The 21,561-nt window shown below is 36.3% G+C and overlaps 1 protein-coding gene across 5 annotated transcripts in view; it reads left to right on the plus strand.

Annotated features, from left to right (window-relative positions):
• Positions 1–21,561, plus strand: part of SLC4A10 (solute carrier family 4 member 10) — a 347,705-nt gene that overhangs the window by 123,552 nt on the left and 202,592 nt on the right. For all 5 annotated transcript variants that reach the window (XM_040229231.1, XM_040229232.1, XM_040229230.1 and 2 more), the window contains exon 2: positions 2,794–2,875. In XM_040229231.1, coding sequence (XP_040085165.1) covers positions 2,794–2,875 — 82 coding nt within the window. The remainder of the gene's footprint in view (positions 1–2,793; positions 2,876–21,561) is intronic.

Consider the following 21,561-nt stretch of genomic DNA (forward strand, 5'->3'; position numbering starts at 1 on the left):
GACTGCATTGTTTGTAGTAAGAATAAATGCCAGTTTGTGAAACTTTTCATTACATGTATATGTATATGTGACTATGTTGGGATATGTATTTTTCACTGTGGACCATGTTCCCCCGCCCAATTAAAACTCTATTTGCTGGACTCAACCATCCTAAAAGTGTTTACCCAACAGTATAGCAAAGGTGAATTGTATTGAAAGGCAGTGTAATATATTTATGTGTTGTCTCTCTAACATAGTGCTAAAATTTGCTCCTAGATGAGTAAATATTCATACATATGGAAATTAGGGCACACTAATATATATCTGATTTTCACCAATTCTAAAGATAGTGACAGTTCAAGATGAAGTAAAACTTTTGCTTATTGCTCTATTTGATTACCACATAGACTGGGCCCAGTGCCATATGTTGCTCTGCATTTCCCTATATCACACCTCATGTTTACCTGCTCCTGGTCTTATGGAGGAAGGGAACTACTCTGCTAAAAGTCTTGAATAATATCAAAGCAATCTTTTGAGCTATAGCCAAAGTTGAGGGAATTTCAGTATATATATTAGCATTAATCTATATCTTCAGAATTTTTAGCTGCAAATATGGAACAACTAGGGAGTATTTAAAGAGGATAATGTGAAACTACAAAATGAGTCACTTACATTGAATTATATTCATATTCTAGCTTCTAGTTCTTTCTCTTTTAAAGAAAAATTAAAATTAGGTCACTTCTGTTTGTAACCTGCATAGTATTTAATCAATCAGCTATTTCCTATTTAGATTCTACTTCTACTTCTGGTGCAGAATTTTATTTTATCTCAATATCTTAACATTAGCTATTCAAGAAAATTAACTTTTGTATACAGAGAGTATACATGCTTTATATAAATAATGGGAAAAAACATTTTGTATAAGTTGAAAATTGATTCAGATCTTTGAAATCAGAATCAAATATTTATGTATGGGGAAAAACATCTTCATATATTCTATATAAAGCTTTCCATTTTGCAGTTGTTTTCAGAGACTGCCATTTTGAGTTATAGTAGAACAGTGCTCTTTCTGACCTTTGAACAAGGATGCATGACTTAGCTTTTGGCATTCTTCCTTACAATACCCCAGAGGGCAGAGTTGTATTCCAGTGTGACATATATTTGAGAATGTCTTGCACGGAGGATAAATTTCATTTGTAAATGTATCAAGAGCCGATTCAAAATAGGCTTAAGCTTGCATTTATTTGGTTCAAGAAAATGATATGTCTCGACTTTGGCTATTGCTATTATTGCTTAAACCAACAGATTTTCTTAAACCTTGCCAAACAGAAGAGCAATGGGTTCTGAAATCTATCTTCATTTTAATTTTTTTCTCATTATATTGTAAGTTTCTTTAATTCTAATTTCAAAGACTTTACCCTGACTTGTGTCAGCACAAGTTGTCAGAAAGACAACAGGGTATAAAGCATGTCCTTCTGCTACATATTTTGCTGCATTTGAAGCATATGAGAGCTGATCTTTTTAGACTGAAATATGTCTATAATCTGGGTTTCCCTGGTGGTTCAGATGGTAAAGAATCTGTGTGCAATGCAGGAGACCTGGGTTCAGTTCCTGGTTCAGGAAGATCCCCTGGAGAAGGGAATGGCAACTCACCAGTATTCTTGCCTGGAGAATCCTACGGACAGAGGAGCCTGGTGGGCTATATATAGTCCAAGGGGTTGCAGAGTCAGACATGACTGACTGACCAACACTTTCACTTTTCCCATGTCTATAATCCTACAGCTGAAAGTACTGATTTGCTGAACATGGAGGACAAATCTTTATTAAGATTATGATCAGGAATTAAAAGACTTTCAAAGAAGAAACAAAAATATTTTACTTTTCTAATAGTTATAAACTTGAATAAGCTTAGACATAGATCGTGAAACATTCATTTGAATTTATTCTACCTTTCATTTCTCCTTTTGTGCCCAGTGTTCACTTTTAAGGCAGTTTTTACATAGATGTTCACCACCAGATACAAGTTGTAAATAATCTGTATTTCTCTTCATTCAGTATTTTGTATTTTGTCCATTCCTACATGGTCAAACTGGAATATACTCACACGTCCCCCATTATTTTATTGAATACCTAATCACTGAGTCTACTGTTTTGAGTATGTGTACAGTGTTCAAAATACAGAGCCTATGTCCAGTTCTTCTAAATAGGCAAGAAAATTTAGAGAAACTGAATAAAGGTTTAATACATATGATTGTAATTTAGTTTAGTTTGAATAAAATGCATTATACTGAAGCAAAGTCACTTGAGTTGTACTTTATTTAGTAATTGCTACTAATTGCTTTCAAGAGGTTAGTTCTCCTCAACCATGTTTATAATGGCAATGGAATTATTTGTCCCTGCCATAGCATTAGTGGTGTTAATATTAATGATTTTCACATTTCTTTTGTACAGTCCAAAATGTCATCTTGTTAACAAGAATTCTTTATCAGAGATAAAAATGCATGTTACTAAATTGACAGGATAACTATTTGTTTTCTCTTTTTCATCTCACTAACAAATGATGCCAACTAGAATGTTTGACTGCCCTCAGTTTCATGGAAAATCAAGTGACATTCCTTCTCTGAATGTGTGGTCACATTAATCTTAGTCTTTTCTTTTGTAAACTAACACTTGATAATCAACAGAATAGTCATGTGCAAGTAGGTTTATGTTAATGAATTAGACCTCTAAATTATCAGGTCACATTAAAATTTATTTTCTGAAATGAAGAGAATATATAGTGCTATCATTTAGTCTTCTTTTTCTCTCTTCCAGAGAAATGATGAAGAAGCAGTTGTGGATAGAGGTGGAACTCGTTCTATTCTCAAAACACACTTTGAGAAAGAAGATTTAGAAGGTAAGACTTTTGGGGGGAAGGGGATACCTGTTGGTATTTCAAAGAAATGTGAAGTTTTCGTAATGTGGAGAACAGCAAAAGTTGAAATCAGAGTAGTGGTGGTGGTGGAACGTGGATATGACTGTTTTGGTGTAGTCTGGAGAGCCAGTAGGCAGTCCTGCAAACAATGAGAGCATTAATTCATTCAACGGACCTTTATTGAACCTCTCCTGTATTCCTATACTGTATTGTGTGCCAGTCTTTCAGTAACCCTTGCTTCAAGGAGTTAAAATTAATTGGGAAATGAAAAGAAAAAAATTATGACAGACTAGCCACTCCAGTGTTCTTGCCTGGAGAATCCCTGGGATGGGGGAGCCTGGTGGGCTGCCGTCTATGGGGTCACACAGAGTCGGACACGACTGAAGTGACTTAGCAGCAGCGGCAGCAGCATCTTGGGTGGGGCTGTGTGACAGAGGAGGACAGGAGAGGTATCTCACTCAGTCTGTGTTGTCAGAATAGACTGTCACTGGGAGTTAAGGACAATTGGTGTTCTAGTTTTATTGCGATATCTGTGAGAGAGGGCTCAAGGCATCATTTGTGTGACCAGATAATTCAACAGGGAGATTCTGAACCAGAATATCCTGGGTTTAAATATCAGCTCTGTCCCTTATATGCTACAGAACCTTTAGCTAGTTAATTAGTTAGCTTCTTTGTGGCTTCTCTAGTGGCTCAGATGGTAAAGCATCTACCTGCAATGCAGGAAACACGAGTTCAATCTCTGAATCAGGAAGAGCCCCTGGAGAAGGAAAGGGCAACCCACTCCAGGACCCTAGCCTAGAAAATTCAATGGAGGGAGGAGCCTGGCAAAGAATGGACATGTCTGAGAGACTTCACTTTCACTTTCTCAGTTTTTTTCTCTGTTGTTAAAATAAAGATAACAGTGGAATGTGTTTCCTAAAGTTCTTGTGAGAAATAAGGGAAAAATACTTAGAATAGTACCTGGTGCAAGAGTTACATAAGTGTTGGCAATTTTTCAGTTCAGTTCAGGTCGCTCAGTCATGTCTGACTCTTTGCGACTCCATGGACTGCAGCACTCCAGGCTTCCCTGTCCATCACCAACTCCCAGAGCTTACTCAAACTCACATCCATTGAGTTGGTGATGCCGTCCAGCCATCTCATCCTCTGTCGTCCCCTTCTCCTCCTGCCTTCAATTTTTCCCAGCATCAGGGTCTTTTCCAATGAGTCAGTTCTTTGCATCAGGTGGCAAAAGGGTTGGAGTTTCAGATTCAGCATCAGTCCTTCCAGTGAATATTCAGGGTTGATTTCCTTTAGGATGGACCGGTTGAATCTCCTTACCATCCAAGGGACTTTCCAGAGTCTTTTCCAACACTACAGTTCAAAAGCATCAATTCTTCTGCACTCACTTTCTTTATAATCCAGTTCTCACATCCATACACGACTACTGGAAAAACCATAGCATTGACTAGACAGACCTTTGTTGGCAAAGTAATGTTTCTGCTTTTTAATATGCTATCTTGGTTGGTCATAACTTTCCTTCCGAGGAGCAAACGTCTTTTAATTTCATGGCTACAATCACCATCTGCAGTGATTTTGGAGACCCCCAAAATAGTCTGTCACTGTTTCCACTGTTTGCCATGATGTGATGGGACCAGATGCCATGATCTTCGTTTTCTGAATGTTGAGCTTTAAGCCAACTTTTCACTCTCCTCTTTCACTTTTATCAAGAGGCTTTTTAGTTCTTCTTCACTTTCTACCATAAGGGTGGTGTCATCTGCATATCTGAGGTTATTGATATTTCTCCGGCAATCTTGATTCCAGCTTGTGCTTCTTCCAGCCCAGCGTTTCGCATGATGTACTCTGCATAGAAGTTAAATAAGCAGGGTGACAATATACAGCCTTGATGTACTCCTTTTCCTATTTAGAACCAGTCTGTTGTTCCATGTCCAGTTCTAAGTGTTGCTTCCTGACCTGCATATAGGTTTCTCAAGAGGCAGGTCAGGTGGTCTGGTATTCCCATCTTTTGAAGAATTTTCCACAGTTTGTTGTGATCCACACGGTGAAAGGCTTTGGCATAGTCAGTAAAGCAGAAATAGATGTTTTTCTGGAACTCTCTCGCTTTTTCGATGATCCAGCAGATATTGGCAATTTGATCTCTGGTTCCTCTGCCTTTTCTAAATCCAGCTTGAATATCTGCAAGTTCATGGTTTACGTACTTTGAAGCCTGGCTTGGAGAATTTTGAGCAGTACTTTGCTAGTGTGTGAGATGAGTGCAATTGTGTGGTTGTTTGAGCATTCTTTGGCAATTATTATTATACCACAATTTATGTGTACACACCGTTAGTTGATTTTTTTTAATATTAAGAACATTTAATGAGAAAATTAGGGAAGAAAATAGGTTACTACAGTGCAATTTCTACAGACTTTCAAATGCAGCTGTACTTCCAAAATCTTGGAATTAATAGCACTCAAAATTCCTTGGCTTTCCGTTTATCAAGCAGCAGGGTGTTTAGCAAACAGAGGGGTAGACGGAAACTCAAGAGACCTATATTTTAGCTTTGACCTTGTACTAAAGTGTATAGTTTCAGGCTGAGTCATTAAACCTACCAAACAATGAAGGGGGTGAAACAGACAATGATTATTACTAGTGGGATACAAGGTATATGGTATTTTTTTATCTCTTTGTTAAAAAGTGGTACCCAAATCATCTGAAGTAAAATGAATTGGAGATAGCTCTTAATTATCTACTGTAGTCTAAAGTGTTTATTCCCCTTAAGAATTGTAATGTAGCCACTTAAATTACAATTAAATTCATTATTCTTGGGTCTTAACTTTAGCTACAACAATTAAATAAGAGGAGAGGTAATATACTATATAGAGACAACTTTTAAACTATACCTACTCTATGCCTGACATTTTGCTTGATTCACAGAAAACCCTCGAGGTCTAGAAAGTTTATACTTACTGGGTGGGCTCAGTAATTTGCATGCTATCCATATTTATTATATAAGTTGAAATGAGCAGAAACTTGAAAAATCTAACCCAGTAATGAGTAATATAAAGGTAATTTTTCTTTAGATTTGAAATGCTATTGCTTTTTTCTCAGCAGTGTATTTACTGTCCTACTTAAGTTGTACCATGACTTAAACTATGCATATAGTCACTAAACTTACACAAGAAAACCTAACAAAACAAGAATTTAGTATAAGAATATACTCCATTCCAGGGAAATATCATCTTGGGTTTAAAGATTATGGTTGATAATCCATACACAGATAAGTGGAAGTTAACAGTTAGTAATTTATAAATGGGGCTTCCCTGGTAGCTCAGAAGGTAAAGCATCTGCCTGCAATGCAGGAGACCTGGGTTCGATCCCTGGGTTGGGAAGGATTCCCTGGAGAAGGAGATTTATAAATAGCTAAAGTAAAATGGTAAACGGTCCCTTTGAATGGAAAACACATAATGCTAAAATAAGATTTACTAAGGTCATTTTAATTATTGTGTTTACATATATTACATACATTTCCTTTTACTGGAAATGATTAGGAAATGCACATAACAGTGCACAGTGCTTTAAAAGAGGTTTCTGATTCAAAAAACACAATTGGATAAATCATATTTGTTTCATTTGCTGATATCTATAGTGGGAATTTTAATCCCAGAAGTGAATAATTGTGGCCAAGTCACTGGTGATTGAAAATAACATCACAGAATGCAAACTTAATATTATATTACAGAATTTCAAAAAATGAGGAAAACCTTATTTATGTTGGTTTTATAAGTATTTGTTTTGCTCCCAGATCATAGTGAGTAGATAAATATTGCAGCATTTGAGGATGCTGTAGAGGATTCTGTTGCGATGAATGCAAAGAATAAACAAATCTGTTAGTGATTCCCAAGTTGATTACCCTGCATCAGAAAATAATGCAGGGGCAATGGTTCAGAAAAAATCATGGTTCAGAAAAAATCAATTGGTAGCATATTATAACATGGGTAAGGCGAGAGCACCAGACAGAAAGGTGGCATTACTGAGGCTAATGGAGGGAATATAGTAGTTTCTCCTTTTGTGTAATTAAAAGGAAAAGACGGGAGTGACACTTTCTTAGAGCTTCTTTAGTAACATAGATAAAATATACCAACAGATACTTATTTGAAATGAAATAGAAGTTCTTTGTGGTAAAAAAGCCTAACATAAAATTTATCATCATAACCAATTCTAAGTGTACAGTTCAGTGTTGTTAAACCTATTCACAGTGTTGTATAAGCTATCTCCAGAACTTTTTCATCCTCAAAACTGAAATTCTGTAAAACAACAACTCCCCATTTCCTTCTCCCTGGGCAACCACCATTCTACCTTCTGTTTCTATGAATTTGGCTACCCTTATACACTTCATGTAGGTGAACTCATGCAGTATTTGTCTTTTTTGACTGATTTATTTCACTTAGCATAATGTCTTGAAGGTTTATCCATGTTGTAGCATGTGTTAGACTTACTTTCCTTCTGAAGACTGAGTAATATTCATTGTATGTATATACTACATTCTATTTATCCACTCATCTATTTATGAACATAATTGCTTTCATCTCTGCTGTTGTGAGTAGTACTGTTATGAGCATGAATATGCGGATATTTCTTTGGGACCCTGCTTTCAATTCTTTTGAGTATATACCCCTACATGGACTTGCTGGATCCTAGGGTCAATCCTAAAGGAGTATCCATTGGAAAAATATCCATTGGAATATCCTGAATATTTAATCCTGAATATCCATTGGAAAAACTATGATACTTTGGCTACCTGATGCAAAGAGCTGACTCATTGGAAAAGATCTTGATGCTGTGAAAGATTGAAGGCAAAAGAAGTGGGTGGCAGAGAATGAGATGGTTAGATAGTATCACCAACTCAATGGACACGAATCTGAGCAAACTCTGGAGATAGTGGAGGACAGAGAAGCCTCCACTGTGTACTGTGGTCCATGGGGTTGCAAAGAGTCATATACAATTTAGAGACTGAACAACAACAACAAGGGTCATTCCGTTTTTAATTTTTAGAGGAATTGTCATTTTGTTTTTCATAGCTTATGCACAATTTTACATTCCCACCAAGCTGCACAAGGGTTCCATTTTTTGAAAACTTCCTCACTAATACAGTTTTCCAAGTTTTCTTGATAGTAGCCATCCTAATGGATGTGAGGTGATTTCTCATTGTGGTTTTAATTTGCATTTTCCTAATAATTAGTGGTATTAAACATCTTCTCATATGCTTGTTGGCCATTTGTGTGTCATCTTTGGAGAAGTGTCTATTCAAGTCTTTTGTGCATTGTTTGTATTTTTAATGTTGTTGTTGATACATGACTTGTAAATATTTTCTCTTGTTCAGTAGATTGCCGCTTTGCTCTGCTGACTATGTCCTTTGGGACACATAAAGTTTTCATGTTTTGATGTAGTCCAGTTTGTCTAGTTTTGCTTTCGTTGCCTATGTTTTTGGTGTTATTTTCAAGAAATACTTGCCAAATCCAGTGTCATAAAGCTTTTTCCTATGTTTACTTCTAATTTATAGTTTGGGGTCTCACCTTTAGTTCTTTGATTCATTTTGAGTTAGTTTCTGTATATGGCATAGAATGCTTGCCCTTTTATCCTTCATATTCCTTTGTTGCCTAACCTCATACTTGTTACAGCTTGCATCCCTCCTCACAGGTTAAACTTTACCCAAAATCATTGATATATATAAATAAATTCTTTAGTGAGTGAGATACAATTTGTTTTCTGTGTTTTTAGCACATATTTCTAAAATAATACCTGCTATTTTCTACAGCTTGAGAACATATAGGAGGCAGTAAAACCTTAAGAATATTATTAGAAACTTTGTGTTCAAAACCTTTTAGTTGTTCCATACCAAATTGGGAGCTTCCCAGGTGGCTCAGTGGTAAAGAATCCACCTGCAGTGCAGGAGACCTGGGTTTGATACCTGGGTTGGGAAGATCACCTGGAGGAGGGCATGGAAACCCACTCCAGTATTCTTGCCTGGAAAATCCCCATGGACAGCGGAGCCTGGTGGGCCACAGTCCACAGGGTTGCAAAGAGTCATTCACGACTGAGCAACTAAGCACACGAATTGGGAACTTCCCAGGTGGCTCAGTGGTAAAGAATCCATCTGCAATGCTGGAGATGCAGATTAGATCCTGGGTTGGGAAGAGCCCCTGGAGAGGGAAATGGCAACCCACTTCAGTATTCTTGCCTAAACAGAAATCCCATGGACAGAGAAGCCTGGCGGGCTACAGTCTGTGGAGTTGCAAAGAGTCAGACACAACTTCGTGACTAAACAACAACAATGCCAAATTGGTGCCTTCTCATCTTCTCCACTGGAGAAGGCAATGGCACCCAACTCCAGTACTCTTGCCTGGAGAATCCCATGGATGGAGGAGCCTGGTGGGCTACAGTCCATGGGGTCACTAAGAGTCAGACACGACTGAGCGACTTCACTTTGACTTTTCCCTTTCATGCATTGGAGAAGGAAATGGCAACCCACTCCAGTGTTCTTGCCTGGAGAATCCCAGGGACGGGGGAGCCTGGTGGGCTGCCGTCTATGGGGTGGCACAGAGCGGGACACGACTGAAGCGACTTAGCAGCAGCAGCAGCAGCATCTTCTCCACAAAGAATAGAATGTTCATTCTACCCACCCGTTAGTGTTACTTGATCCCTCCTGGCAGAATAATTATCTTCCTCCTTCAGATAACTCTTTCTGAATTTACATCATTTCATATATTATTATTATGTATATATTTCTTATCATTCTTATTTGATTGCAAGCTTGTTCAGGAACAAATCTTTGTCTTACCTGTTATTTGCATTATATCATGGTATCTATCCAGCACTTTTTCTTATACTCGATAGATACTAAAAAATGTGTTGCATTGAATCTCATTTATATGTAATTCAATAATATGTCACTAAACATGTAAGAAGTTAAGTTTATATAATATAATTAGATGCATAATCAACAGTCATCAAATATTTAATTATCTTTCAAACATTTAACATGTAAATACAGGAGGTTCTGATTATGCACTGTACTAAGATAAATAAAACTAGTTACATCTTAATTGGATATTCAGGAATTCATAAATTTTAAAGTTTAATGGAAAAGTTAAGCTAATATTTAAATCTTGGGCTACAAATTAAATTAAAAAGACATTTTGTTTATTTTATGTTGCTTTTAGCAGAGAGCAAAATACTTTTAAGTCATGGATTTAATAGAGAAAATTATACCTATATCTTGATATTCTTTTGCTCACTTTATTTTAGACAAAAAATTGGGTTTACTAGTTTATTTCTTTTAGGACCATTCAATATATTGTGGACCCAAAGTCCAGAGAAAATATAAGTAAAATACGTAGTGCAAAGCTGTCATGCAACATAATTTTATCAGTGAAAATACCTTCCCACTTTCTTCATTTCACCTAATGCATTCCTGCACTCTTAAGATAACTAAAATGCTTTTCTGACCATAATTATTGTAATGTCAAAAGTATTTTTCACTAAAAAACAGAAGATAAGTTTTGATCCTATGATTATGATATGATATTTTTCAACCAAAGTAAAAAATAATTTAAAAAATAAAGAAAAATCCAAAAATTAGGCTTACATATTTTTCTTTCTGATTTTTTAATCTCCAAAAATTGCCGTCAGAAGGCAAAAATGAATTCTGGTGAGAGAAACAAACGTTGCCTTCAGAGAGATTGAGATGGGCTTAGAAGGATGAATGAGAGTTCTGAGGACAAAGAAGGATTTATCATATTCTGGGAATGGCAAATATGGCTAACACACTGGAATTGTGTACATGGAGGTAAGGAGTGACTGGAATGAAGTTTAAATATTTGCATAAAGTAAGTCAAATAATGAAGAATGAATTAATTTTTTAAAGTTACTCCGTGTGATAAGTGCTATTATCATCTCAATTTTATGGATAAAGAAACCAAAGCCCAAAAGATTGGGCTGCCTAAGCCCTGACTAGCAAGTGTAAGAGCAGGGATTCAGACACTCAGGGGTCTGGGCTTTTAACACCTAGATATAAATATAATGTGGAGACTTGTTTTTTAGGTGACTGAATGGGGCAAGGTATGTATTAACTGGAAGACTGGGGCATATTTACTCAATCATAACTATTTTTAAAAAGTTGAGATTATCCAATGAAGCAATAAAGAATTTGATAGTACCTGCATTGCAATAACTTTCCAAATAATTTTGCAAAAATTTGAAAAATTTAAAACTAGTAAATTCCCATTAGACCGATTCATTTCCACAAAAGGAAGAGCTCTATCCCACTGGAGACAATTTTTTAATGTAACCTCATGTTCTCTTATTTTAAATTCTTGTCTCTGCTGTACCACAGAATGAATAATCTTATTGTTTCATTATTTCAAATATCTTTTATTTGAAAAAGAAAGAACCATTTTTCCTGCTATTTTTGGTTGCTAGCTTTTGTGCAATTTAATGTTGTGATACAGGTTCAAATTCACTTGATGGAGAAATTCTAACTGGTATTTGGTCCATTAGTAATAATTAATGGAGTTAATTAACTACATAGGATCCATTTAAAATTGTACATTCTGCCTGCCAAACACTTTAGATATTTGAGGATGGAAATTGGGCAGATAGTCTAATAGTTAAGATACCAGAAAAAAAAAGATAGCCAGTAGTAAATTTTATTTCCTAATTGACTATCTTGGCCACCTATGTACATTTCACAATGAATTGTTTTATTTTTCTCCTGGATATCCTAAAAATAAAAACTAAATAAGAGAATATTTATTTTTAAACAGTCTAATAATGGAATTACTTTTATTCCTAAAATTAACTCCCAAGTGAGCTATACATCATGTTCCATGTTTCTTCATACTAATTGTTCCACATGAATTTTGTGTGTGACTCACATCTTTATTTTGATATATAAATTTATTTGTGATTTTTTTCTATTTGGAGTGGTGGCTTGATAGTCTGTTTTTAGAGTATATTGTAAATTTTAAAGATCTATTTTTCTAAATTTGGTCATGGCTTATTAGATCATTCACAAATAGTTATGTCATTTGCAAGTATGTCCTTGCATGAAGATAGTAATAGTAACAAATATTATAATGTGTATATGTGACTAAGAAATCCAGCAAATTTGTGGTTTCATAATTTAGGAGTCCTTGTTGTATTTTTTCCATCCCTAGTTTATGATGTCAGTTTTTAGGGAGCTGATTTTAGAATAAGAGCATATATTCTTAATCTCCCTCATTATTCCTTATAAATCTGTCTCTGTTTACTACCTATTCTCTACTTATCAAAGGCACAGTACAGACTTGAAGTATTTTCTATGTAATGTGACCTAAAATATATCCTTTGTGAATAAGGAACTGTATATTTGTGTGTGTATATGTAAAATTTTCAGTCACTTGCTATTTTAGTGATATAATGGATGAAAAGAAATCCTTTTCATTACCTTAAATATAATCCTATAAATATTAAAATAGGGTATTTTGCAGCAACGAATTTATTGCTTTAATCCTTCTATATTTTTCTTCAAAAATATTTAATACTTTGAAGGCAAACCACAAATGACTAAAGCTTCTTAATAGTTTATATTAACACTATACTTTTGAGTTTTCCAGACATCTGAGATTTAAATGAGTTGATTATTTAGTTATACAGTTTCATAGTGTGGGAGTAGTATTCTGAAAGTGACATTGTGAAGGAATCAATTTAGTCTACTTCTTGATTAAATTCTTCAATCTCTATTTCCACTAGCTTCCCTCTAGAGCCATCCTACTTTAAAACCCCTTGGCTGCATGTGATTGGAACCTCCACAGGTTATCCCCTCACAATTGAAGCACAGGTGGGCTACCAATCAATTTGGACTTCGCTTGTGAAGTCATCATCATTCACCAATATTAATTGTGTGCTAATGGTATACAAGCAGTGAGCAAAACTTCTGCTTTATGCTCTTTATTTTCAAAGGTGGTTTACATACTGGTGCTATCAAAAGGGCACTTGAGTTCTAAACTTCCTTGGGAAAAATTACAGTGGCCACCTTGCACATAAATGTTTACATTTAAAATATCAATTGCAACAAATACTGATGATAGTAAGTGTTAAATAGTAATTGAAAGAGGTGATGTTCTTAAATTTCTGGATTTTTTTTTGTTGTTGTTCAGTTGCTAAGTTGTGTACGACTCTTTATGACCCCATGGAGTCTTTATGACCCCAGCACTCCAGAATTCCCTGTGCTTCACTCTCTCCTGGGGATTGTTCAGATTTATGTCCACTGGGTCTGGGATGCTATGTAACCATCTCATCCTCTTACTGCCCTCCTCTCCTTTTGCCCTCAATCTTTCCCAGCATCAGGGTCTTTTCCAATGAGCCGGCTATTTGCTTCAGGTGGTCAAAGAATTGGAGCTTCAGCTTCAGCATCTATCCTTCCAATGAATATTCAGGGTTGGTTTCCTTTAGGATTGACTGGTTTGATCTTCTTGCTGTCCAAGAGACTCTCAAGAGTCTTCTCCAGCACCACAGTTTGAAAGCATCAGTTCTTCAGCACTCAGCTTTCTTTAGTCCAGCTCTCACATAGGTACAAGACTACTGGAAAAACCATACCTTTGGAAAAACCATACCTTTGACTATACGGACCTTTGTCAGCAAAGTGATGTCTTTGATTTTTAATATGCTGTCTAGGTTTATCTTAGCTTTCCTTCAAAGGAGCAAACATCTTTTAATTTCATGGCTGCAGTCACCATCTGCAGTGATTTAGGAGCCCAAGAAAATAAAATCGGTCATTGCTTCCACTTTTTCCCCATCCATTTGCCATGAAGCGATGGGACCTGATGCCATGATCTTCAATTTTTTTTTAATTTATTTATTTATTTTTAATTTTTACTTTACAATTCTGTATTGGTTTTGGCATAGATTGACATGAATCCACCACAGGTGTACATGCGTTCCCAAACATGAGCCCCCCTCCCACCCCCCTCCCCACAACATCTCTCTGGGTCATCTCCGCGCGTCAGCCCCAAGCGTGTCATATCCTGCATCAGACATAGACTGGCATTTTGATTCTTACATGATATTATACATGTTTCAATGCCATTCTCCCAAATCATCACATCCTCTCCCTCTCCCTCTGAGTCCAAAAGTCCGCTATACACATCTGTGTCTTTTTTGCTGTCCTGCATACAGGGTCATCATTGCCATCTTCCTAAATTCCATATATATGTGTTAGTATACTGTATTGGTGTTTTTCTTTCTGGCTCACTTCACTCTGTATAATCGGCTCCAGTTTCATCCATCTCATCAGAACGGATTCAAATGTATTCTTTTTAATGGCTGAGTAATACTCCATTGTGTATATGTACCACAGCTTTCTTATCCATTCATCTACTGATGGACATCTAGGTTGTTTCCATGTCCTGGCTATTATAAACAGTGCTGCAATGAACATTGGGGTACATGTGTCTCTTTCAATTCTGGTTTCCTCTGTGTGTATGCCCAACAGTGGGATTGCTGGGTCATAAGGCATTTCTATTTGCAATTTTTTAAGGAATCTCCACACTGTTCTCCATAGTGGCTGTACTAGTTTGCATTCCCACCAACAGTGTAGGAGGGTTCCCTTCTCTCCACACCCTCTCCAGCATTTATTGCTTGCAGATTTTTGGATCGCAGACATTCTGACTGGTGTGAAGTGGTACCTCATTGTGGTTTTGATTTGCATTTCTCTAATAATGAGTGATGTTGAGCATCTTTTCATGTGTTTGTTAGCCATCCGTATGTCTTCTTTGGAGAAATGTCTATTTAGTTCTTTGGCCCATTTTTTTATTGGGTCGTTTATTTTTCTGGAATTGAGCTGCAGGAGTTGCTTGTATATTTTTGAGATTAGTTGTTTGTCAGTTGCTTCATTTGCTATTATTTTCTCCCATTCCGAAGGCTGTCTTTTCACTTTGCTTATGTTTTCCTTTGTTGTGCAGAAGCTTTTAATTTTAATTAGATCCCATTTGTTTATTTTTGCTTTTATTTCCAGAATTCTGGGAGGTGAATCATAGAGGATCCTGCTGTGGTTTATGTCGGAGAGTGTCTTGCCTATGTTCTCCTCTAAGAGTTTTATAGTTTCTGGTCTTACATTTAGATCTTTAATCCATTTTGAGTTTATCTTTGTGTGCGGTGTTAGAAAGTGATCTAGTTTCATTCTTTTACAAGTGGTTGACCAGTTTTCCCAGCACCACTTGTTAAAGAGATTATCTTTACTCCATTGTATATTCTTGCCTCCTTTGTCAAAGATAAGGTATCCATATGTATGTGGATTTATCTCTGGGCTTTCAAAAGCCCAGGTCCAGACGGCTTCACAGCTGAATTCTACCAAAAATTTCGAGAAGAGTTAACACCTATCCTACTCAAACTCTTCCAGAAAATTGCAGAGGAAGGGAAACTTCCAAACTCATTCTATGAGGACACCATCACCCTAATACCAAAACCTGACAAAGATACTACAAAAAAGGAAAACTACAGGCCAATATCACTGATGAACATAGATGCAAAAATCCTCAACAAAATTCTAGCAATCAGAATCCAACAACACATTAAAAAGATCGTACACCATGACCAAGTGGGCTTTATCCCAGGGATGCAAGGATTCTTCAATATCCGCAAATCAATCAATGTAATTCACCACATTAACAAATTGAAAAATAAAAACCATACTATTATCTCAATAGATGCAGAGAAGGCCTTTGACAAAATTCAACATCCATTTATGATAAAAACTCTCCAGAAAGCAGGAATAGAAGGAACATAACTCAATATAATAAAAGCTATATATGACAAACCCACAGCAAACATTATCCTCAATGGTGAAAAATTGAAAGCATTTCCCCTTAAGTCAGGAACAAGACAAGGGTGCCCACTTTCACCACTACTATTCAACATAGTTCTGGAAGTTTTAGCCACAGCAATCAGAGCAGAAAAAGAAAAAAGGAATCCAAATTGGAAAAGAAGAAGTAAAACTCTCACTGTTTGCAGATGACATGATCCTCTACATAGAAAACACTAAAGACTCTACCAGAAAATTACTAGAGCTAATTAATGAATATAGTAAAGTTGCAGGATATAAAATCAACACACAGAAATCCCTTGCATTCCTATACACTAATAATGAGAAAGTAGAAGAAGAAATTAAGGAAACAATTCCATTCACCATTGCAACAAAAAGAATAAAATACTTAGGAATATATCTACCTAAAGAAACTAAAGACCTATATACAGAAAACTATAAAACACTGATGAAAGAAATCAAAGAGGACACTAATAGATGGAGAAACATACCATGCTCATGGATCGGAAGAATCAATATAGTGAAAATGAGTATATTACCCAAAGCAATTTACAAATTCAATGCAATCCCTATCAAGATACTGGTGATATTTTTCACAGAACTAGAACAAATAATTTCAAGATTTGTATGGAAATACAAAAAACCACGAATAGCCAAAGCAATCTTGAGAAAGAAGAATGGAACTGGAGGAATCAATTTGCCTGACTTCAGGCTCTACTACAAAGCCACAGTCATCAAGACAGTATGGTATTGGCACAAAGACAGACATATAGATCAATGGAACAAAATAGAAAGCCCAGAGATAAATTCAATTTTTGAATGTTGAATTTTAAGCCAGTTTTTTCACTCTCCTCTTTCACCCTCATCAAGAGGCTCTTTAGTTCCTTTTTGCTTTCTGCCATTAGAGGGGTATCTTCTGCATACCTGAGGTTGTCGATATTCTCCCAGCAATCTTGAGTCCAGCTTGTGAACCACTGGAGCCTGGCAATGGATCCAGCCTGTCATTTTGCATGACGTACTCTGCATGTAACTTAAATAGAGTGACAATATACAACCTTGTCGTAGTCTTTTCCCAAGTAACTTTAGTCATGTCCAACTCTTTGTGACCCTATGAACTTTAGCCTGCCAGGCTCCTTTGTCCATGGGATTCTCCTGGGAAGAATACTGGAGTGGGTTGCCATGCCCTCCTCCAGGAGCTCTTCTGACTCAGAGATTGAACCCATATCTCTTATGTCTCCTGGATTGGCAGATGGGTTCTTTACCACTAGCGCCACCTGGAAACCCCTTTCTGTATTATACACATCTATACTTTTATCACATATTTTATAATTTTATACACATTTATACTTTTATTTTATACCTTATTTTCTTGGGCTCCAAAATCACTGCAGATGGTGACTGCAGCCATGAAATTAAAAGACGCTTGCTCCTTGGAAGAACAGCTATGACACATCGAAACCTGTATATTATCATATATGAAACAGATCGCAGTTCAAGTGTGATGCATGAGACAGGGTGCTCTGGGCTGGTGCACTGGGATGACTCTGAGGGATGGGGAGGGAGGTGGGAGGGGGGTTCAGGATGGGGAACACATGTATACCCATGGCTGATTCATGTCAATGTATGACAAAAACCACTACAATATTGTTAAGTAGTTAGCCTTCAATTAAAATAAATTAATTAAAAAAAGAAAGCTATGACAAACCTAGACAGCATATTAAAAAGCTGAAACATTACTTTGCCAACAAAGGTCTGTTTGTCTAGTCAAAGCTATGGTTTTTGCAGTAGGCATGTATAGATGCTAGAGTTGGACTCTAAAGAAAGCTGAGTGCCAAATAATTGATGCTTTTGAACTGTGGTACTGGATAAGGCTCTTAAGAGTCCCTTGAACGGCAAAGAGATCCAATCAGACCATCCTAAAAGAAATCAGTCCTGGAAGGACTGATGCTGAAGCTGAAACTCCAATACTTTGGCCACCTGATGTGAAGAATTGACTCATTGGAAAAGACCCTGATGCTGGGAAAGATTGAAGGCAGGAAGAGAAGAGGATAACAGAGGATGAGATGGTTGGATGGCATCATCTACTCGGTGGACATGAGTTTGAGCATGCTCTGGGAGTTGGTGATGGACAGGCAAGCCTGGAGTGTTGCAGTCCATGGGGTTGCAAAGAAACAAACACGACTGAGGGACTGAACTGAACTGATACTTTTATCAGTGCTATTAATAGTATCACTGGAACCTTAATAGAATTAATTCCATTTTGTGTACCAGTATTCTGAGGTTGCTTTTTGGAATGCTCTTTTATATTTTCTTCTGGTGACAATACCTCATTCTATCTTTCCTCTTTCCTAACCTACCTGCTGCTGCTGCTAAGTTTTCAGTCGTGTCCGACTCTGTGCAACCCCATAGACGGCCGCCCATGAGGCTCCTGTCCCTGGGATTCTCCAGGCAAGAATGCTGGAGTGGGTTGCCATTTCCTTCTCCAATGCATTAAAGTGAAAAGTCCAAGTGAAGTCGCTCAGTTGTGTCCGACTCTTAACGACCCCATGGACTGTAGCCTACCAGGCTCTTCCATCCATGGGATTCTCGAGGCAAGAGTACTGGAGTGGGTTGCCATTGCCTTCTCCGCCTAACCTACCTAGTCATCCCTATTACTCTTAGTTTGTCAGGACTGCTGAAAGCATAATGAAAATAACTAATTAGTGTTTCTTTCTTTCTCTATCATCTCTACCCCTCTATCATCTCTATCCCAACTGAGAGCTTTAGTTGGGAAGATAATACACAAAATCAAAACAGTTGAAAGCATGATTAAAAGAAAATAAAAATTTGATTTTCTGCTGATAAATTTAGCTTTTATCTTGTCTCTGCAGCAGGAATATTATAAATATCCTTTTTATTGAAGTTTAGTTGATTTACAATATTGTATTTACTTCAGATTATAGCAGTTAGTCAATATTTTTGTAGATTATACTCCATTTAACATTATTACAAAATGGATGCTATAATTTCCTGTGCTGTACAATATAGCCTTGTTGTTTATCTGCTTTATACATAGCAGTTTGTATGTCTTAATCCTCTACCCCTAGCTTGCTGCTTCCCCTTCCCTCTCCCTGATGGTGACAACTACTTTATCCTCTGTATCTGTGAATCTGTTTGGTTTTGTTATATACATTCATCTTACTTTTTAGATTCCACACATAAGTGCTAACATAAAGTATTGTCTTTCTCTGACTTCTTTCACTAAGCATAATGCTTTCTAGGTTCATGAATCCGCGTTGCTACAAATGGCAAAATTTCATTCCTTTTTAAGGCTGAGTAATATTTCATTATGTATTATACATTGTATATTATATATAATGGCAAGATTATACATAATGTCCTTAACTATTAATATTCCTTTTGACTTTTCAAAGCTGCTTCTAAATTACCTTTGGAGCATTTGTGAATAACATATTAGTCTTATTACCAAAGGATTTATAATATCTAGCTAAATTATTTAGAAATATACCTGTTTTTTCCTTTGCATAACTCAATTTTTTCTTATAGTAGTAAATTGCTGTTATTTAATAGGGTGACAATGTAGTGGGAAAGTGTTTTTTGATATTCTAATGCAAATGATAGTAGTGCTGATCATGAACATGGAAGTTATGTGTACTAAGTTGAAATAACGATTGCTTCTCTCATGCTATTCACTTTGATTTTCTCTTAAGGTTTATTAATGTGCATTCTATCTATTAAAAAGGTGCTCTTAATTGCCAACTACAGTGGTCCCCTGTTGTCAGCCCTTTTGAATTCTCAGTTGCTTGTAAAACTTTTGACTATACCTTTGCTTTTAGATCTTCCTTCTCTTTTCTCATCTCCCTTCCTGTGGCTTCTCAGAGCAGTCTTCCTTAGTGTTTTTTGTTGTATCCACTGGCCCCTCTTAGTCTACTTGACATTTCTATGTTTATTCCCAAAATTAAAATAGTTTTTATTGTTTTAAAAGTTATTAAAACAATATTTTAAAACAAAAAATTACTTGAGTTAGAAAAATCCAAGAAATATAAAAAAGCATAAAGGAGACAAACAAAACAAAACAACAGCCCCCAAAACTCACCACTTAGGAGCAAAAATTATTATTTTTGAACAGAATTAATATTATAAACAGAATACACTTTAATTATGTACATAAACAGACAAGGGTTCAGTTCAGTTCAGTCACTCAGTTGTGTCTGACTCTTTGCTACCCCATGTCCCAAAACCCATGCCCATTGAGTCGGTGATGCCATCCAACCATCTCATCCTCTGTCGTCCCCTTCTCCTCCTGCCCTCAATCTTTCCCAGCATCAGGGTCTTTTCCAATGAGTCAGCTCTTCGCATCAGGTGGCCAAAGGATTGGAGTTTCAGCTTCAACATCAGTCCTTCCAGTGAACACCCAGGACTGATTTCTTTTAGGATGGACTGGTTGGATCTCCTTGCCATCCAAGGGACTCTCAAGAGTCTTCTCCAACACCATAGTTCAAAAGCGTCAATTCTTCTGTGCTCAGCTTTCTTTATAGTCCAACTCTCACGTCTATACGTGACTACTGGAAAAACCATAGCCTTGACTAGACGGACCTTTGTTGATAAAGTAATGTCTCTGCTTTTTAATGTGCTGTCTAGATTGGTCATAACTTTCCTTCCAAGGAGTAAGCATCTTTTAATTTCAGTGATTTTGGAGCCCATAAAAATAAAGTCTACCACTGTTTCCCCATCTATTTGCCATGAAGTGATGGGACCGGATGCCATGATCTTAGTTTTCTGAATGTTGAGCTTTAAACCAACTTTTTCACTCTCCTCTTTCACTTTCATCAAGAGGCTCTTTAGATAGCTAAATTACATGTAAGTGAATTATAGTATAATTCATAATCTTTTAAACTACTCTCTTCATTAAAAAATCAGCATCATTCCATGTTAATATTGATATTGTCCATATTAATTGTACTTTCTATTTCATTGCATGATTTTATCATGCTTTATTTAACCAATCCCTTATCAATGGACATTTCATTTCTCATTTATCTCTTTTAAACAAAGTTCCAATGAATTATTATTATATATATATATTTTTTTGTGCACTTGGCTTTCCTGATGTAATTCTCAGAAGGATCACTGACTCAAAAGGTTATAGAGTTTAAAAATTTTGATCTATGTTTTACCCTCCCACTGACAAAATGTGAGAGGTTCCATCCATTTCATCAAAGCTTTGTCTATTCTCATCTATCTTTCAAATGTTTGTTACTCTCTATATATTTGTCCTTGATTTTTTCTTCTTATTCTTTATTCTATCTCTGTATGATTCACTTCTTGGAATGTTATTTCCACCTGTAAGAGCTATAGGAGTCTGTGTGGATGTGTCCAGAGTGTCCCATGTGCATCATAGGGACCTTCATACAGTGCATATGCCTAAAGTAGGCACTGAAAAAGATGAATGTTACCAAAGTAGCGGTCATCTCATACAAATATTAGTTGAGGAAAATGCTAAGGGAATACTTAGAACATAACTGCTAAATAACTATTTGAAAGACTTACATGAAAGATGAACTGTATCATTGTTTTATGTTACATGGAAATAGAGTTTTGCATGACAAAAGAAACTTAAGTTTTAAAAATTTCCCTATTGGATACAGTTACTTAGAAATGTTTAGTTTTAGCAGTGTTGGGTTAAATTCTTCAACTTCTGTTTATTTCACATTTATTTCTGTTTATTTCTCTCATGAAAATGAGAGAATCAGTCAGGTGCTCTCTAAAGAATTTTGCAGCTCTAAATTCTATGATCTTTAATTTCTAAAGTATACTTTAAAATTTAAATTT

Source organism: Oryx dammah, unplaced genomic scaffold (genome assembly GCF_014754425.2).
Source record: "Oryx dammah isolate SB20612 unplaced genomic scaffold, SCBI_Odam_1.1 HiC_scaffold_27, whole genome shotgun sequence".
Taxonomy (NCBI): Eukaryota; Metazoa; Chordata; class Mammalia; order Artiodactyla; family Bovidae; genus Oryx; species Oryx dammah.